Source organism: Bos javanicus, chromosome 4 (assembly GCF_032452875.1).
Source record: "Bos javanicus breed banteng chromosome 4, ARS-OSU_banteng_1.0, whole genome shotgun sequence".
Taxonomy (NCBI): Eukaryota; Metazoa; Chordata; class Mammalia; order Artiodactyla; family Bovidae; genus Bos; species Bos javanicus.
The window spans coordinates 80,906,578-80,925,243 of NC_083871.1; the positions used below are offsets into that span (position 1 = coordinate 80,906,578).

The 18,666-nt window shown below is 39.2% G+C and overlaps 1 protein-coding gene across 10 annotated transcripts in view; it reads right to left on the bottom strand.

Annotated features, from left to right (window-relative positions):
* Positions 1-18,666, bottom strand: part of SUGCT (succinyl-CoA:glutarate-CoA transferase) — an 861,069-nt gene that overhangs the window by 213,359 nt on the left and 629,044 nt on the right. The window contains exon 13 of one of the 10 annotated variants that reach the window (XM_061415387.1): positions 13,564-14,091. The exons of the other annotated variants lie outside the window; for them this stretch is intronic. Within the exon in view, the coding sequence (XP_061271371.1) occupies positions 14,062-14,091 (30 nt within the window). The 3' untranslated portion in view covers positions 13,564-14,061. Of the gene's footprint in view, positions 1-13,563; positions 14,092-18,666 lie in introns of those variants that run through there. 10 annotated transcript variants of the gene reach the window in all.

Sequence of the window (18,666 nt, forward strand, 5' to 3'; positions counted from 1 at the left end):
GACATTTGTTTCTCAGGAGTTTGTGAGGATTAAGTGAGTTAAAAAATGCAAAGCAGTGAGCATGTTGTCTTGGACAGAGTAAGCTCAGAATGAAGTGAAGTGAAGTGAAGTGAAAATCGCTTAGACATGTCCAACTGTTTGTGACTCCATGGACTATACAGCCCTTGGAATTCTCCAGGCCAGAATACTGCTAGCCTTTCCCTTCTCCAGGGGATTTTCCCAACCCAGGGATTGAACCCAGGTCTCTCACATTGCAGGCAGATTCTTTACCAGCTAAGCCACAAGGGAAGCCCAAGCTCAGAATAAATGGCATCTGTTTTTCATTATCAATAGACTAGGTTCAAACTCTAGTTCCATTAAGGACCAGCTCACTGCAGATGGTGACTGCAGCCATGAAATTAAAAGACGCTTACTCCTTGGAAGGAAAGTTATGACCAACCTAGATAGCATATTCAAAGCAGAGACATTACTTTGCCAACAAAAGTCCGTCTAGTCAAGGCTATGGTTTTTCCTGTGGTCATGTACGGATGTGAGAGTTGGACTGTGAAGGCTGAGCACCGAAGAATTGATGCTTTTGAACTGTGGTGTTGGAGAAGACTCTTGAGAGTCCCTTGGACTGCAAGGAGATCCAACCAGTCCATTCTGAAGGAGATCAGCCCTGGGATTTCTTTGGAAGGAATGATGCTAAAGCTGAAACTCCAGTCCTTTGGCCACCTCATGCGAAGAGTTGACTCATTGGCAAAGACTCTGATGCTGGGAGGGATTGGGGGCAGGAGGAGAAGGGGACGACAGAGGATGAGATGGCTGGATGGCATCACTGACTCGATGGACGTGAGTCTGAGTGAACTCCGGGAGTTGGTGATGGACAGGGAGGCCTGGCGTGCTGCAATTGGTGGGGTCACAAAGAGTCAGACACGACTGAGCGACTGAACTGAACTGAACTGACTGATGTGGCTCTGAGGCACATTTGTTCATGCAACAAACAAATGTTAAATGTATTAATGGTAATGAGTAATAATAAGTATTAAGTGCCTACTAATGTGCTGTGATTTGTTAAGTGCTAAGGGAAAACTGGGTCACAGGAAAAAAGTAAAGTCCTTGCCCTTAAGAAGCATGTGTATATGTGCTCAGTCCTGTCCAACTCTGCGACTTCATGGACCGTAGCCCGCCAGGCTCCTGTGTCCATGGAATTTTCCAGGCAAGAATACTGGAGTGAGTTGCACTGGTTTCTTATTATTACACAATATCTGTTCATTTTTCTGCTACATTTTCAGTACTTTGAACATTATCTGGCACTATCTGGTAGATGTTCAACAGTATTTATAGGCTTCGTTGAGTTAAATATATTAGTTATTAATATTTGCTTATTTAAGTAGTAAGTGGCTCCTTTTGGTTTCATTTTTGTATGGGTAGGGGAGATGGAGGGAGTACTCTTGTTTGAAGCTTTTAATAAATCCCTAAAGTTCTCTTGACCAAAATATACTCATTTTTAAGAATGTAATTATCAAGTTCCATTGTTCTATTGTAATTCCCTCAGTTTCCTGAAGTTTTCCAGGTGATCTTGAAACTTTCCTAGATATTGCACATTCCAGAAGCCATGCTGAGAAGCTCTGCAAGGATCATAGCCATTAACCATGGAAAAAACCCGAAAAGGGTAACTCTAGGAATTCAGCAAAACAATAGGCATCACATTTACATGTAAAGTGAATCTAGCCACACTTGAAGAAAATAATCATAACATTCTTGAGAAAACCTTAGAAAACCATTTCCAATATTTTTAATATTCACATAGGAAGTTAAAAAAAAGCACTGGAATAATCTCATTTATTGTACTGTACATTTTATCAGTGTAGTCTTTACTCTGGCTCAATAAAAAATATTTGAAAAGTTACATAACTGAAAGCATAACTTAAAATTAACAAGCCAAAAGTTAATTCAACTGTTCCTGAAAACCATGACCACAAAAAAGAGCAAAGATAACATATAAATTCATAAAAACTTGACATGTAATTGCCTAACTTTACTTGCACAATGGAAATCAGATTTAAATGCTGACATTGTTTTTCTTATTTCCTTTGAAACAATTACTGTAACCTAACTTTTTTCTGGTGCTAACAATGCACGTGACACAGACCTTCCCCTCTTTTCTCTAATTAAAAATATTAATATTAATCATCCAAAGAGGTATTATAATATATATCATAGTTTGAGTTCTAATCAAATGACCACCCATGCACCCAGCTTAAGAAACAAAACATTAACAAAATGTTTAAAGTCCTAAGTTTGCCCCAATCCCTCCCTTCTCCATCCCCAAATAATCATTTCCCTGAATTTTTTTATCATTTCCTTTTTTTAAAAAATCTGTACTCCATATTCACATATCTCTTAACAATTTAGTCTTTGCTTTCACCTATTTATATCAGTGAAGTCATGAGTCTGCATCCTTCCTGACTTGCTTTTTCTCTCAGCATTATTAGTGATATTCATCTAATTTTGAAGCTTGTGGCCATGGCCCAATTGTGATGATTCATGTAAAGTATGCCATTACATAAACTTATCATAATTTATTAATTCATTCTACTCTTTTGTTGTTTCCAGTTATTTCACCATGATAAGTAATGCTGCTCTTAACCCATCTCTTCATGCAACATACATTTCAGCTTATTTTTCTAAATGATTTATCAACCATTCTCACCAGCAGTGAATATTATTTTCAGTTGCTTTATATCCTTAGCAAAACTTGATGTCCTCAGAGTTTTTAGATTTTCCCAATCTAATCCCTGTGTGATGTTATCTTGTTGAGGCTTTAGATTTTATTTCCTTGATTGCGTTATCAATCAGTTCAGTTCAGTTTAGTCTCTCAGTCCTGTCCAACTCTTTGTGACCCCATGGACTGCAGCATGCCAGGCCTGCCTGTCCATCACCAACTCCCAGAGCCTACTCAAACTCATGTTCACTGAGTCGGTGATGCCATCCAACCATCTCATCCTCTGTCGCCCCTTCTCCTTCCAGCTTCAATCTTTCCCAGTATTAGGGTCTTTTCAAACTGAATCAGTTCTTCGCATCAGGTGGCCAAAGTATTGGAGTTTCAGCTTCAGCATCAGTTTTTCCAATGAATATTCAGGACTCATTTCCTTTAGGATGGACTGGTTTGATCTCCTTGCAGTCCAAGGAACTCTCAAGAGTCTTTTCCAGCACCACAGTTCAAACATATTAATTCTTCAGTGCTCAGCTCTCTTTATAGTCCAACTTTCACATCCATACAAGATTACTGAAAAAAATCATAGCTTGGACTAGATGGATCTTTGTTGGTAAAGTAATGTCTCTGCTTTTTAATATGCTGCCAAGATTGACCATAGCTTTCTTTCCAAGGAGCAAGCGTCTTTTAATTTCAGGCTATTGCAGTGTATTGCAGTCACCATCTGCGGTGATTTTGCAGCCCAAGAAAATAAAATATTTCACTGTTTCCATTGTTTCCCCATCTATTTCCCATGAAGTGATGGGACCAGATGCCATGATCTTCGTTTTTTGAATGCTGAGTTTAAAGATATCTTTTTCACTCTCCTCTTTCACTTTCAACAAAAGGCTGTTCAATTCCTCTTTGCTTTCTGCCATAAGGGTGGTGTCCTCTGGGTATCTGAGGTTACTGATATTTCTCCCAGCATCTTGATTCCAGCTTGTGCTTCATCCAACCCAGCATTTCATATGATGTACTCTGAATATAAGTTAAATAAGCAGGGTGACAATATGTAGCCTTGACATACTCCTTTCCCGGTTTGGAACTAGTCTGTTGTTCCATGTCCAGTTCTAACTGGACCTGCATACTTGCTTCTGGACTTGCTTCTTGACCTGCATACAGATTTCTCAGGAGGCAGGTCAGGTGGTCTTGTATTCACATCTCTTTCAGAATTTTCCAGTTTGTGGTGATCCACACAGTCAAAGGCTTTGGTGTAGTCAATAAAGCAGAAGTAGATGTTTTCCTGGAACTCTGGCTTCTTCGATAATCCGCCAGATGTTGGCAATTTGATCTCTGGTTCCTCTGCCTTTTTTAAAACCAGCTTGAACATCTGGAAGTTCACAGTTTACGTATTGTTGAAGTATGGCTTAGAGAATTTTGAGCATTACTTTACTAGCGTGTGAGATGAGTGCAATTGTGTGGTAGTTTGAGCATTCTTTGGCATTGCCTTTCTTTGGGATTGGAATGAAAACTGACCTTTTTCAGTCCTATGGCCACTGCTGAGTCTTTCAAATGTGCAGGCATATTGAGTGCAGCACTTTCACAGCATCATCTTCTCAGATTTGAAATAGCTCAACCGGAATTCCATCACCTCCACTAGCTGTGTTCCTAGTGATGTGTCCTATTACCAATAAGGTTGAGTATACTTCCTCTGCTCAGTAGGTATTTATATGTCTTCAGTGAAATGCTTGTTCAAGTGATTTGCATGTTTTCTATTGGCTTAATTATTTTTTCTCATTGATTCATAGAGTTATTTATATATTCTGGCTTTAAGTCCTTCATTGGAACATAAATTGAAAATATTATGGTTTTATTTTTTCACTCACTTGCTAATAAAGAAATAAAAGGGGACTTATATGAATGGGGAAGCATATTATGTTCTTGGATAGGAAGAATCAACATTGTAAAGATGTCAGTTCTCAAATTTATCTTTGAGGAGGTTCAATGTAACTCTTACTAAAATCCTAGCAAAGTTGTTTGAATCTATAAAAAGCTTATTCTAAAATTTATTTGGAAAGACAAAAGCCCAAGAAGGACTTAAATAAGAATTAAGTGAAAGGGAATCAGTCTATATGACATAAAGTTATACCAATAATTGCTCTATAGTACATCACTGCTAAGAGAGTATGGTATTGGCAGAGGGATAAATACATAAATTGACAAAATAGAGAGCTCAAGACATATATCCATACAGATGTTCCCAAATAATATCTGGCAAAGGTGTAAATGCAGTGGAAGAAGGCTAGACTCAACAAATTATATTGGAGCAACTGGGAAAAAGGGAAAAAAAAAAGAAACACAACCTAAGTCTCATCTCATAACTCAAACACAAATTAACTCAAAATGGATCATGGACTTCAATACATAATTTAAAACTATAAAATCTTAGAAATAAATATTTGACATTGCTCTAAAAAGGATCACCTTAAAGGGATGAAAAAGCTAAGACTAGGAGAAATACTTGCAAGCAATATATCTGACAAAGAAACTAGTATCTCATTTATATAAAAAGAACTCTTGCAACTTAACAGTAAAAAAAACACATCTAATTAGAAGATAGGTAAAAGACATGCACAGACATTTCATTGAAAAAGATATACTGATGGCAAAGCACATGAAAAGTTGTTACATCATTAGCCATTAGGGAGATGCAAATTAAAAGCACAAGGAAACATTACTAAGTATCTACCAGAATGGCTACAACTCTTAAAGTGACATCAAATATTAGCAAGGGCTTCCCAGGTAGCACAGTGCTAAAGAATCCACCTGCCAATGACAGATGCATGAGACGTGGGTTCAGTCCCTGGGTGGGGAAGATCCCCCAGAGGAGGAAGTAGCAGCTAACTCACTACAGTATTTTTGTGTGGAAAATCCCATGGACAGAGAAACTTGGCGGGCTACAGTCCATGGGATCACAAACAGTTGGACATGACTGACTGACTGAGAACACATGGACTCAAATATTGGTAAAGAGAAATTGGATCACTCATAGATTTCTGATGAGAAAGTAAAATGGTACAGTGATTGCAGAAAACAGCTTGGGAGTTTTTAAAGAAGTAAATGTGCAGCTGCATATGACCCAGTAGTTGCATGCCTGAGCATTTATTCTTGATAAAGTAAAAGTTATGTTCATACAAAAGCCTGCACCTCAATGTTCATAGAGCTTTATTTGTAGCCCCAAACTGGAAACACCACAGATATCCTTCAAACAGTCAATTATTAAGCCAACTGTGCTACATCTATATTAGAAAATACTCCTAGGCAATAAGAAGGAACTGACAATTGATTCATACAACAACCTGTATGAATCTTCAGGGAATTAGGCTCAGTGAAAAAGGCAAGCCCGCAAAGGTTATGTTTATATATGTAACCTATAGAATATGTTACATGTGCTCAGTCACTCAAAGCCCACCAAGTTCCTTTGTCCATGGAATTTCTCAAGCTAGATTGCAGTGGGTTGCCATTTCTTCCTCCAGGGGGATCTCTACGACCCAGGGATCGAACACACGTCTCTTGTGTCTCCTGCTTGTCAGGTTTATTCTTTACCACTGAGACACCTTGGAAGCACAATATGTTACATGGCATTCTTGAAATGATAAAATTCTAGAAATAGAGAACAGATTAGTGGAGGAGGAAAGATGGGAGTGGAGGAGAGGAAGGTGGTGTGGCTTTAAAATGAAAACAAGAGGGATTCTTGTGATGGAACTGTTCTGTATCCTGACTGTGTCAATGTTAATATCCTGGTTGGGAGGTTCTAAGATAGCTTTGCAAGATGTTACCCTTCTGGAACTAGGGTAAAATGTTCATAAGATCTCTCTGTAGTACTTTTTACAACTGCATGAGAACCTACAATTATCACAAAATAAAAAGTTTTGTTTTCAGATGTTTTAAATTTGGATTTTCCTTAGTTTGACTTCTTTGGAAAAACTGGAATTTAATTTCCTGTATAATGTGAAAGGGAATTCGATATCATTTTTCCCTTAGAACAATGTTTAAACAGTCCTTTTCCTCATGACTCTGAAATACTAACCCTGTTGTAGATCATTTCTGTGCATGTTGGGCTCTTGGTTCTTTCCTAAGGGTCTGTCTGTTTACCCTACTGCCTATCGCACACTGACTGCATAACATCTCATTTGTTAATGTCCTTGCCCCACCTTGCCTCATGATTTGTCTTCAGGGTTTCCTAGCCTTTTAGTCTTCTTTATAAATTTGAAAGTTAGCCTATTGAATTTCAGGAAAACCCTATTAGGCAGAAATAATATTCTTACAATATTACCTTGCTGCTGCTGCTGCTAAGTCGCTTCAGTTGTGTCCGACTCTGTGCGACCCCATGGTAGCCTGCAGCCTACCAGGCTTCTCTGTCCGTGGGATTCTCCAGGCACGAACACTGGAGTGGGTTGCCATTTCCTTCTCCATTGCATAAAAGTGGAAAGTGAAAGTGAAGTCGCTCAGTCGTGTCCAACTCTTCGCGACCCCATGAACTGCAGCCTACCAGGCTCCTCCATCCATGGGATTTTCCAGGCAACAATACTGGAGTGGGGTGCCATTGCCTTCTCCCCAATATTACCTTACTTCCCATTAAACATTTACTTTAATAATTTCCATTTTATTAAGTCATTTTTTAGTATTTTTATAAAACTGTTTATAAAGTGTAAGCATTTTTTATACAAGATTTGCACATTTTCATTAGATTTATCCCTAACAAAAACAGTCCATTTTACTTAATATGGTAGAATGAATCTTCTTTTTCATTAAAACTTTTCTATTTCTAGCATATAAAAATGAAATTAACTTTAAAATTTTTATTTTATAACTGAAAAATACTTTTATTAGTAACTCAAGTCATATCATTTCTGAGTAATTATAGGTGCATTTTCCTTTCTAATTCTTAAAACTTTGGTTTGGCTTTCTTATATTGCAAACAAAAATCCCATTTTGCTTTTTTTGAGATTGAGACTGATTCCCCACATTCAATTTTCCCCCACATTTACTTGTTTGGCAGATATACATCTATACTTTCACTATTCTTTTCCTTTAGAAATTTTAACATTCATATTTAATTGAACAAAATAGATATTTAATCAATATCTATCCATTTATCCTCATGTCCATTTACATGCCAGATGTTCTCAAACTTTCTCAGTTCCTATTATGTGTCTCACTACTTTTTTCACAGTGCTTTTAGGCAAAAAATAAAGAATAATTTGCTTAAGTGATTATGTCAAAACAACTTAACACACATTTGTATCCAAAAAACTTAGTAGCCATTTGACAATCAGATGAGATCAGTCGCTCAGTCGTGTCCGACTCTTTGCGACCCCATCAATCGCAGCACGCCAGGCCTCCCTGTCCATCACCAACCTCCGGAGTTCACTCAGACTCACGTCCATCGAGTCAGTGATGCCATCCAGCCATCTCATCCTCTGTCGTCCCTTCTCCTCCTGCCCCCAATCCCTCCCAGCATCAGAGTCTTTTCCAATGAGTCAACTCTTTGCATGAGGTGGCCAAAGGACTGGAGTTTCAGCTTTAGCATCATTCCTTCCAAAGAAATCCCAGGGCTGATCTCCTTCAGAATGGACTGGGTGGATCTCCTTGAAGTCCAAGGGACTCTCAAGAGTCTTCTCCAACACCGCAGTTCAAAAGCATCAATTCTTCGGCGCTCAGCCTTCTTCACAGTCCAACTCTCACATCCATACATGACCACTGGAAACACCATAGCCTTGACTAGACGAACCTTTGTTGGCAAAGTAATGTCTCTGCTTTTGAATATGCTATCTAGGTTGGTCATAACCTTCCTTCCAAGGAGTAAGCATCTTTTAATTTCATGGCTGCAGTCACCATCTGTAGTGATTTTGGAGCCCCAAAAAATAAAGTCTGGCACTGTTTCTGCTGTTTCCCCATCTATTTCCCATGAAGTGGTGGGACCGGATGCCACGATCTTCGTTTTCTGAATGTTGAGCTTTAAGCCAACTTTTTCACTCTCCTCTTTCACTTTCATCAAGAGGCTTTTTAGTTCCTCTTCACTTTCTGCCATAAGGGTGGTGTCATCTGCATATCTGAGGTTATTGATATTTCTCCCGGCAATCTTGATTCCAGTTTGTGTTTCTTCTAGTCCAGCATTTCTCATGATGTACTCTGCATGTAAGTTAAATAAACAGGGTGACAATATACAGCCTTGACGAACTCCTTTTCCTATTTGGAACCAGTCTGTTATTCCATGTCCAGTTCTAACTGTTGCTTCCGACCTGCATACAAATTTCTCAACAGGCAGATCAGGTGGTCTGGTATTCCTATCTCTTTCAGAATTTTCCACAGTTTATTGTGATCCACACAGTCAAAGGCTTTGGCATAGTCAATAAAGCAGAAATAGATGTTTTTCTGGAACTCTCTTGCTTTTTCTAAGATCCAGCGCATGTTGGCAATTTGATCTCTGGTTCCTCTGCCTTTTCTAAAACCAGCTTGAACATCAGGAATTTCACGGTTCACATATTGCTGAAGCCTGGCTTGGAGAATTTTGAGCATTACTTTACTAGTGTGGAAAGGAAAAATGATTTTATTTCCTTCTCCAATAACTCAATTACTTTCATATAGCATATCATGTACTTGTTAGGCATGGCACAACTTCTCAGATCTCAGAATAAAACTGAGTATTATCATTTTCTTGTTTCATATTGATTTTTATCTTGGGTTATTTTTTTTTCAATAGAAACATTTATTCAAAATCGAGTTTCAAAAAAAAAATAATAATGTAATCAAAAGGAACAGTACAATTCAAAGCTGAAACCATGAACTGCTCTGAGCTAACAGTCCATGCTGTGTCCAATAGATGCTGCTGTATCTCTTAGAAAATGTCAACAACTTCTGGTGCCTCGGTGCATTCCCTAGATGCCATGGGTGTCTCAGTATATAGATTGGGAATAATAACTATATGCTATTGTCATTCAATATTTTGGTTCTATCTCTTTTTTCATTAAAAATTAGACATTATTAACATTGTTTTCAAAGTCAATGCTTTTAGATTCCTTCATGCCTACCAGAATTTTTCCTTTTTTTTTTTTTTTTAAATCATAGGACTTCCTTCCATGGTTGCATTTCCTCTTCATGTAGGATATTTATTAGAATTTCCATAGTTATCTATTCATAGTAGATTCCCTTGGTTTTTATCTTCATATAAGTTATCTTATTTTGCCCTCATTCTGAAAGATAGCTGTATGGTACTGGTTACACATTTCTAAGCTGACAGTTACTTTCTGTTGGCACGTTGATGATATTATTTCACAGCCATGTGCTTTTCACTGTTGTTTTAGGAAGTCGTCAATTGGTCTAATTGCCATTCCTTTATATGTACAGATTTTCCTCCACTTATGACATGGTTACGTCCTGATAAAGTCATCATAAGTTGAAAATGCATTTAATACACCTAACCTGCCAATCATCATAGCTGAACCTAACCTACTTAAACTTGCTCAGAACACTTACGTCAGCCTACAGTTGGGCAAAATCATCTAATGTGATGCCTATTTTATAATACAGTGTTGAATATGTCATGTAAATTATTGAACTCCGAAAGTGACTGTCTATGTACAGAGAGGTTATAAATGTATCTGTTGCTTACCCTCATGACCATGTGGCTGACTGGGAGCTGCATTTGCTGATGCTGCCCTAGCATCATGAGAGAGTCTACTGCATATTGCTGGTCCAGGAACAATTCGAAGTATGTTTTCCATTGAATACCTATCACTTTCACATCATCATAAATTGAAAAATATTAAGTCAAACCATAATAAGCTGAGCACAAGTCTGGTTTTATTCCCTCTCTCTGGCTGATTGAAAAATCTTCTCTATGTTTTTGCTTTTCTATCATCATTCTAGGTCTAAACTGATTTTTTATTTAATCTCATTTTTATGTAACCAATTTTATATTAACTTCATGAATCTGAGGAATTAGGTCTTCAAAAGCCCTGGAAAATCCTCAACCATAATCAAATACTGCCTCTAGCTATATATTCTCTGTCTTTCCCTGGAAGACCAAGTAGATATATATTAGCTAGATATCAGATGTGATCATTCTATACCTCTCTGCCTCTCTTACACTTGCTCTCTTTGTCTCTCTGGGCTGGAGTTCTAATTATCTCATTCATATGTAGTGTACCAGATCATGAATTCTCTCTTATTCTATGTCTAATCAACTGTTAAATTTGTCTGTTGTACAGTTGTACTTTATCCAGAGATGATTTGCATTTGCTTCATCCAAGTGACACACCAGCAAAACAGGACTACATTACATTAACCTTCATGCTTGTAGATTTCAGTTTAGTTCAGTTGCTCAGTCGTGTCTGACTCTTTGCTACCCCATGGACTGCAGCATGCCAGGCTTCCCTGTCCATCACCAACTCCCGTAGCTTGCTCAAACTCATGTCCATCGAGGTGGTGATGCCATCTCATCCTCTGTCATCCCATTCTCCTACTGCCTTCAATCTTTCCCAGCATCAGAGTCTTTTCAAATGAGTCAGTTCTTCGCATCAGGGTGGCCAAAGTATTGTAGCTTCAGCTTCAGCATCAGTCCTTCCAATGAATATTCAGGACTGATTTCCTTTAGGTTTGACTGGTTTGATCTCCTTGCAGTCCAAGGAACTCTCAAGCATCTTCTCCAACACCACAGTTCAAAAGCATCAATTCTTCAGTGCTCAGCTTTCTTTATAGTCCAAATTTCACATCCATACATGACTAATGGAAAAACCACAAATTTGACTAAATGGACCTTTGTTGGCAAAGTAATGTCTCTGCTTTTTAATATGCTGTATAGGTTGGTCATAGCTTTTCTTTCAAGGAGCAAGTGTCTTTTAATTTCATGGCTGCAGTCACCATCTGCAGTAATTTTGGAGCCCAAGAAAATAAAATCTCTCACTGTTTCCATTGTTTCCCCATCTATTTCCCATGAAGTGATGGGACCAGATGCCATGATCTTCGTTTTTTGAATGCTGAGTTTTAAGCCATCTTTTTAACTCTCCTCTTCACTTTCATCAAGAGGCTCTTCAGTTCCTCTGCTTTCTGCCATAAGGGTGGTGCCATCTGGGTATCTGAGGTTACTATATTTCTCGCAGCATCTTGATTCCAGTTTGTGCTTCATCCAACCCAGCATTTCACATGATGTACTCTGAATATAAGCCAAATAAGCAGGGTGACATTATGCAGCCTTGACGTACTCCTTTCCCGATTTGGAACTAGTCTGTTGTTCCATATTCAGTTCTAATGTTGCTTCTTGACCTGCGTACAGATTTCTCAGGAGGCAGGTCAGGTGGTCTGGTACTCTCATGTCTTTCAGAATTTTCCATAGTTTGTTGTGATCCACACAATCAAAGGCTTAGGCATAGTCAATAAAGCAGAAGTAGATGTTTCTCTGGAACTCTCTTGCTTTTTTGATGATCCGGCGGATGCTGGCAATTTGATCTCTGCTTCCTCTGCCTTTTCTAAATCCAGCCTGAACATCTGGAAGCTCTTGGTTCACGTACCATTGAAGCCTGGCTTGGAGAATTTTGAGCATTACATTGCTAGCGTGTGATGAGTGCAACTGTGCGGTAGTTTGAACAGTCTTTGGCATTCTTATTGATTTAGAAGTCTTATAATGGAATTAATTTCTGCCTTATCTGCATGATGGTAGGTATGTGGCTAAGATATCTCATGAGAGAATTTTTTTCTTTCTCTCCTTCAGAAGCCAAAGTCAAAGCCAAAATCCCTACTGTTTCAGTCTTCAGTACAGATTTTAAATTTACTTTTTGTATGTTTTGCTTTTTACCTAGTTCACCCATGGAAAATGCTAGCCTTTAGATGTTCAAGTTTTATTCTGAAGTTGAACCTTCCACCTAGTGTGTGATTCAGGATTTCTGTCCCATACCCATTTCTCTTGGCCCAAGGAGTTAAAGTTCTAAGCCCCTAGGTATTAGCCAGAGTACAGTTTCATGCATCCATGTTTTCTAGCAACTTCTGTACCAGTAGGCTTTCTCTGCTCACATGGTCCCCCATATTGACAGAAATAAAGGTCCTTACAGTATTATCATGTCCTCTCCTAAGCTATACTTTTCAGGCTTAATTTGGTACTCCAAACTTTCCCAATATTAATTATCCCAGGGAATAGGAAAATTAGCAACTACTACTAAAGGCAAGATTTTATTTTCTTGGGCTTCAAAAATGACTGCAGACAGTGACTGCAGCCATGAAATTAAAAGAAGCTTGCCCCTTTGAAAAAAGGTTATGACAAACCTAGACAGCATATTAAGAGGCAGAGACATTGCTTTGCCAACAAAGGTCCACGTAGTCAAAACTATGATTTTTCCAGTAGTTGTGTACGGATGTGAGTTGGGCCATAAAGAAGGCTGAGCAATGAAGAATTGATGCTTTTGAATTGTGGTGCTGGAGAAGACTCTTTAGAGTCCCTTGGACTGCAAGGAGATCAAACCAGTCAATCCTTAAGGAAATCAACCCTGAATATTCATTGGAAGGACTGATGTTGAAGCTTAAGCTCTAATACTTTGGCCACCTGATACGAAGAGCCAACTCGTTGGAAGAGACTCTGATGCCAGAAAAGATTGAGGGAAAGAGGAGATGGGGTGACAGAAGATGAGATGTTTGGATGGCATCACCAACTCAATGGACATGAATTTGAGCAAACTTCAGGAGATAGTGATGGACAGGGAAACCTGATGTGCTGCAATCTATGGGGTTGCAAAGAGATAGACACAACTTAGTGACTGAACAACAAGGAGAAAATATAATAGAATCCAGTGAAATATAAAGGTGATTTATGAATTTTAAAGTCAGAATATTAGAAGTCCAGACTTAATATCTTTAATTCAATCATCCTTGGCATTGGGACCATTATTGAAATTATTCCAGAATCAGTTGCTACAAACTTTGGTGAAAGCTGAGACAGTATTCTTTTCTCTCTAGCACAGCAGCTTGCAAAGCCATGTGGAAGGAACCATTCCAAGAAGTGGTCGGTAGGATGCTTGTGTTTGCTGTCTTCACTTAGAAAGAACCAAATCATTCCCTCATTTCTAGGAATTATCCAACTGTCCCCTGGGGAAACTGAGTTTTGATTAGTCTAAGAACAGGTCAGGAGGTTGTGATTGTCTCATCTTTCTTACTGGATTTAGTTGTCTGCTCCCCTGATGCTCTGGAGATTCTAAGGCAAAGCCCAGGTGTCCAATCGAAGATGTATAACGCCATCTACTTTATTTAATGAAATAATTCTTGATCCTATTCAGTGTCATAGAAGTAAACACTTTTCTTACTCACGTCCATTTGTTGTTCAAGAAATCATCACTTCAGTGTGAATCACTGCCAACCAGTCTCCTCTTTCAGGGAACAATCGAACAAAAGCAGTGAGAAAGAAAAAAGTCAGTTGGATGAAAATAGAGCATGACCATAAAAAATCATGTGGGCTCTGTGAGAGGGCAGAGTTTTCTAAGTGATGTGTCAAAATTAGACAGTCTAACCAGCACGAATGTAAAGAAAGGAGGGAGATGAGTGTGAGGTGAGCACTGCCCACCACACATGGGGCAATTTGCATGCCCTGTCTCATTTTATCCATACAAAAGTCGAGTGCCATAGGTGTTATTATCTCATAAATATCTCATAGATGAAGAAGCAGACTTAGGGAGCTAAAATCACTTGACTAAGATCACAAATAGAGGGAAAAAGTGGCAGATCCTTCTCTCGGATGACAGAGCCTACACTCTATCACAGTATGCTGTCTCTTTATTCTAGTGTTCCTGACCTGAGTTCAGCACAGACACACGGGGAAAGAGTACTGGGGACACCACATAATCCAAATGATTCAGAAATTTGTCATTTCTTCTGTTGGCTTGAGTGCTGCCTAGAAGCTTGGGTATGGCAAGATGCAAGTAATAGTTTATTGAGGGCTTTGTTTCTCCCTCCTTGATGGCAATGTGCTGTAAACTCAACTTGGGAGCAAACAACAGTAAGACATCTCCTTATTTGGAGTTGTAAAGCTTTCCCTTCATACATCCACAGGAATATGAAGGCCAGCAGGTTATAACAAAGCACCAGCATCTGCTTCCCTAACCATGTCTTCTTTAATAAAGTCATGCATGCCAAATATGTTTAAGACTGGTTATCACTCTTGACACAGTATGATAGACGTTTAACCAGGAAAGATTTTCAGCATCCGGAAACCACAGAGGAAATGATGTGGGCACACACGATATCTAAACAGCTGCAAAGCAGAACACCCGTTGATAAATGTAATTATTCAGTCCTCTGCCTGAATGAGAAAGCAAGAGCATATGTTTACTTTATGGCAGCCATTCCAGAGAACCAGAGCCACCCAAGCGGCAAGCAAGTGACAGTCCTTGCCCCAGAGAGATCAGGGACATTGCAATATCACCTCTTCCTTCCACATGGCTCATCACTCACACAATCCACTCAGGTTCAGAAAACGACCATTACGATAACTGGGATATTTCTAAAAAAGGAAGCACTAAGGTGGCCATTGTAAAATTCATTAAATTTTGTGCTTGCATTTTACATTTTGGTTTGGTTTCCACAGGAACTTGTATTGGTGGGGAAATATCTTGCTTGCAGGCAGATGTGTGTGCTCCAGGGCAAGCGATAAGGAAAACTATTTTAGGAAGGAGCCTGGATGATGAGGGGTTGGGGAGATGATATGGATCAGTGTGAGCAGGGTCACTGATAACTTTGTAGTTAACTGATCTTTTGGATACACTAAGATTTTTTTGGTCATAAAGGGCTGAGTCATATATACATACATATAATTTTGGCTTGAATTAGCTAGAGCATGGGGTATGACCAATAGGGATGGTCAGACACAGAAACTAAAACAGAAGAGACGTGGACTTGTTTGAGAGTTAGGCCTAAGCCCCTTTCAGATAAATTTGTTTTCCCAGCTGACTTTCTGCATCCAGTGACTCATAATTTCAATCACATGTTATCAAAATGCCTTACAGGCACATTTTTCAGCCTAGATATTCATAGCACTGTCGTATCTCAATGGAGCAGCAAGAAACCTAGTTCTTGTCTCTGGTTTGCTTAACTTAGTTGATTACCACTGGAGTATAATTGCTTTACAACGTTGTGTTAGTTTCTGCTGCACAATAATGCAAATCAGCTATGTATATGCATATACCCCTTCCCTCTTGAGCTTCCTCCCACCTCCTCCCAATTCCACCTCTCTAGGTCATCACAGAGCACCAAGCTTTGCCATTTTCAATAATCTGGTAGAAAGTTAAAACCAAATCCTTTTTCCACATCAATTTTTTCTTTCTTCTATTTCAGTGATTTGTTTGCTCCAATTGGCTTCCTAGATGGTGCTACTGGTAAAGAACCTGCCTGCCAATGTAGGAGACTTAAGACATACAGGTTTGATCCCTGGATGGGGAAAATCTCCTGGAGAAGGAAATGGCAACCCACTCCAGTAATCTTTCCTGGAGAATCCAATGAGCAGAGGAGTCCAGTGCTCTATGGTCCATAGGATTGCAGAGTCGAACACGACTGAAGTGACTTCGCACAGGTACAGGCTGATACTTTATGGGTGATGTGCACCATATAAACAAAGATGCATGTTATCCTCACTATTTGGGTTCATTTGTAGGATTCAATTATTTGCTGGTAACTCCTAAATATTGACTTTCTCAAGTTTTTCCTTAATGGATGAAGGCATGATTTGAGATGATTATATAAGATATTTATCCCTGGTGGTTCAGATGATAAAGAATCTGTCTGCAATGTGGGACACATAGGTTTGATCCCTGAGTCAGGAAGATCCCCTGTAGAAGGGATGGCTAACCACTCCAGTATTTGTACCTGGAGAATTCTATGGACAGAGTAGCCTGGCGAGCTACAGTTAATGGGGTCGCAAAGAGTTGGACATGACTAAGGGACTAACACTTTCACTTTCATGAAGTCTTAGACAGCTTTTGGTACACAGTTCAGTTCAGTTCAGTTCAGTCACTCAGTTGTGTCCGACTCTTTGTGACCCCATGAATCGCAGCACGCCAGGCCTCCCTGTCCCTCACCAACTCCCAGAGTTCACTCAGACTCACATCCATCGAGTCAGTGATGCCATCCAGCCATCTCATCCTCTGTCGTCCCCTTCTCCTCCTGCCCCCAATCCCTCCCAGCATCAGAGTCTTTTCCAATGAGTCAACTCTTTGCATGAGGTGGCCAAAGTACCTGAGTTTCAGCTTTACCATCATTCCTTCCAAAGAAATCCCAGGGCTGATCTCCTTCAGAATGGACACAGTAAGCATTAAATATCCCAGGGATGGGGGAGCCTGGTGGGCTGCCATCTATGGGGTCGCACAGAGTCGGACACGACTGAAGCAACTTAGCAGCAGCAGCAGCAGCAAGCATTAAATATATTTGGCTGTAATTATTATTATTGTTATCATTTTGTTATGTAAAGTCTTCTTCTTCCTTTTTTTTTTTTTACAAACCCTTGTGTCGAGCGTTCAATAGATCGCAGAGAGGGAGCTGCTCGGCTAACTACAAAGCAAAGCTTTCTTAATGAAGATGTCTCTCTTGTGTAACAAACCCATGAATTGCATCTATAGAACAGCATTCTAGTGAGACAGCTATATTCTGAGGTGTTAGATTTTACTTACATAAGGTTATATATATATGAATATATATATATATATAAAGAAGTTGTAAAGCCCCCTTTTCTCCCCATAGGTGAGAACTTAAGGGAACTCCTCTTTTCTTTAAGCACCATTTAGCCCTAAACAAATATACTTAATTGAGAAAAGCCATGGCAGTTAAACATAGTCAAGCAGTAAGACACTATGTGCCCAAAGCAACAATGAAAAACCGTATTTTATTTGCAACCTTTGTAAATATGTATATTCTTAAACAGCTTCCCTGATAGCTCAGTTGGTAAAGAATCTGCCTGCAATGCAGGAGACCCCAGTTCAATTCCTGGGTTGGGAAGATCCACTGGAGAAGAGATAGGCTACCCACTCCAGTATTCTTGGGTTTCCCTTGTGGCTCAGCTGGTGAAGAATCTGACTGCAATGTGGGAGACCTGAGTCTGATCCCTGGGTTGGGAAGATCCCCTAGAGAAGGGAAAGGCTACCCACTGCAGTATTCTGGCCTGGAGAAATCCATGGACTCCATAGTCTACGGGGTTGCAAAGAGTCAGACACAACTGAGCAATTTTCACTTCACTACAGTCTTAAACAAGGAGGTACCTTTCAAGGGTGAAAGAAGACACACAATTTTCACCTGGAAGGTAAAGATCTAAATGTATATTTTTTTGAGAAGGATTTAGTCAGTATTTATATATATAATTTTTGAAGACAAAAATGTACCATTTGACCAAATAATCCTAGTTCTGTGCTTCTGTTCTAAAGAAACAGTTTCACTTTATTTATTTATTTGTTTTTGGCTGTGCTGGGTCTTCACTGCTGCATGGGCTTTTCTCTAGTTGTGGCAAGTGGGGCTACTCTAGCTGTGGTACTCAGGCTCTCATTGCATTGGTTTCTCTTTTTGTGGAACATGGGCTCAGTGGCATGCAGACTTCACTAGCTGCAGCTCCCAAGCTCTAGAGCAGAGGCGCAATAGTTGTGGTGCACAAGCTTAGTTGCTCCATAGCATGTGGGATTTTCTTGGACCAGGATTAAAACTCATGTCTCCTGCATTGGTAGACAGAGTCTTTACCACCAAGCCACAAGGAAAGCCCAAGAAACAGTTTTTTTTTAAAAAAGGAAAAAGCCTTATCCACATACAAAAATGTTCACCTCACCACATTTGTAGTATTATCAAATTGGTAATAACCTAAATCTTCAAATATAGAATAATAAATAATAATACAAATATATGCGGAGCTGTTAAAATTATGTTAACAAAATTATTTAATGTAACAGAAAAGTTAAAACTGCAGGATACAAATT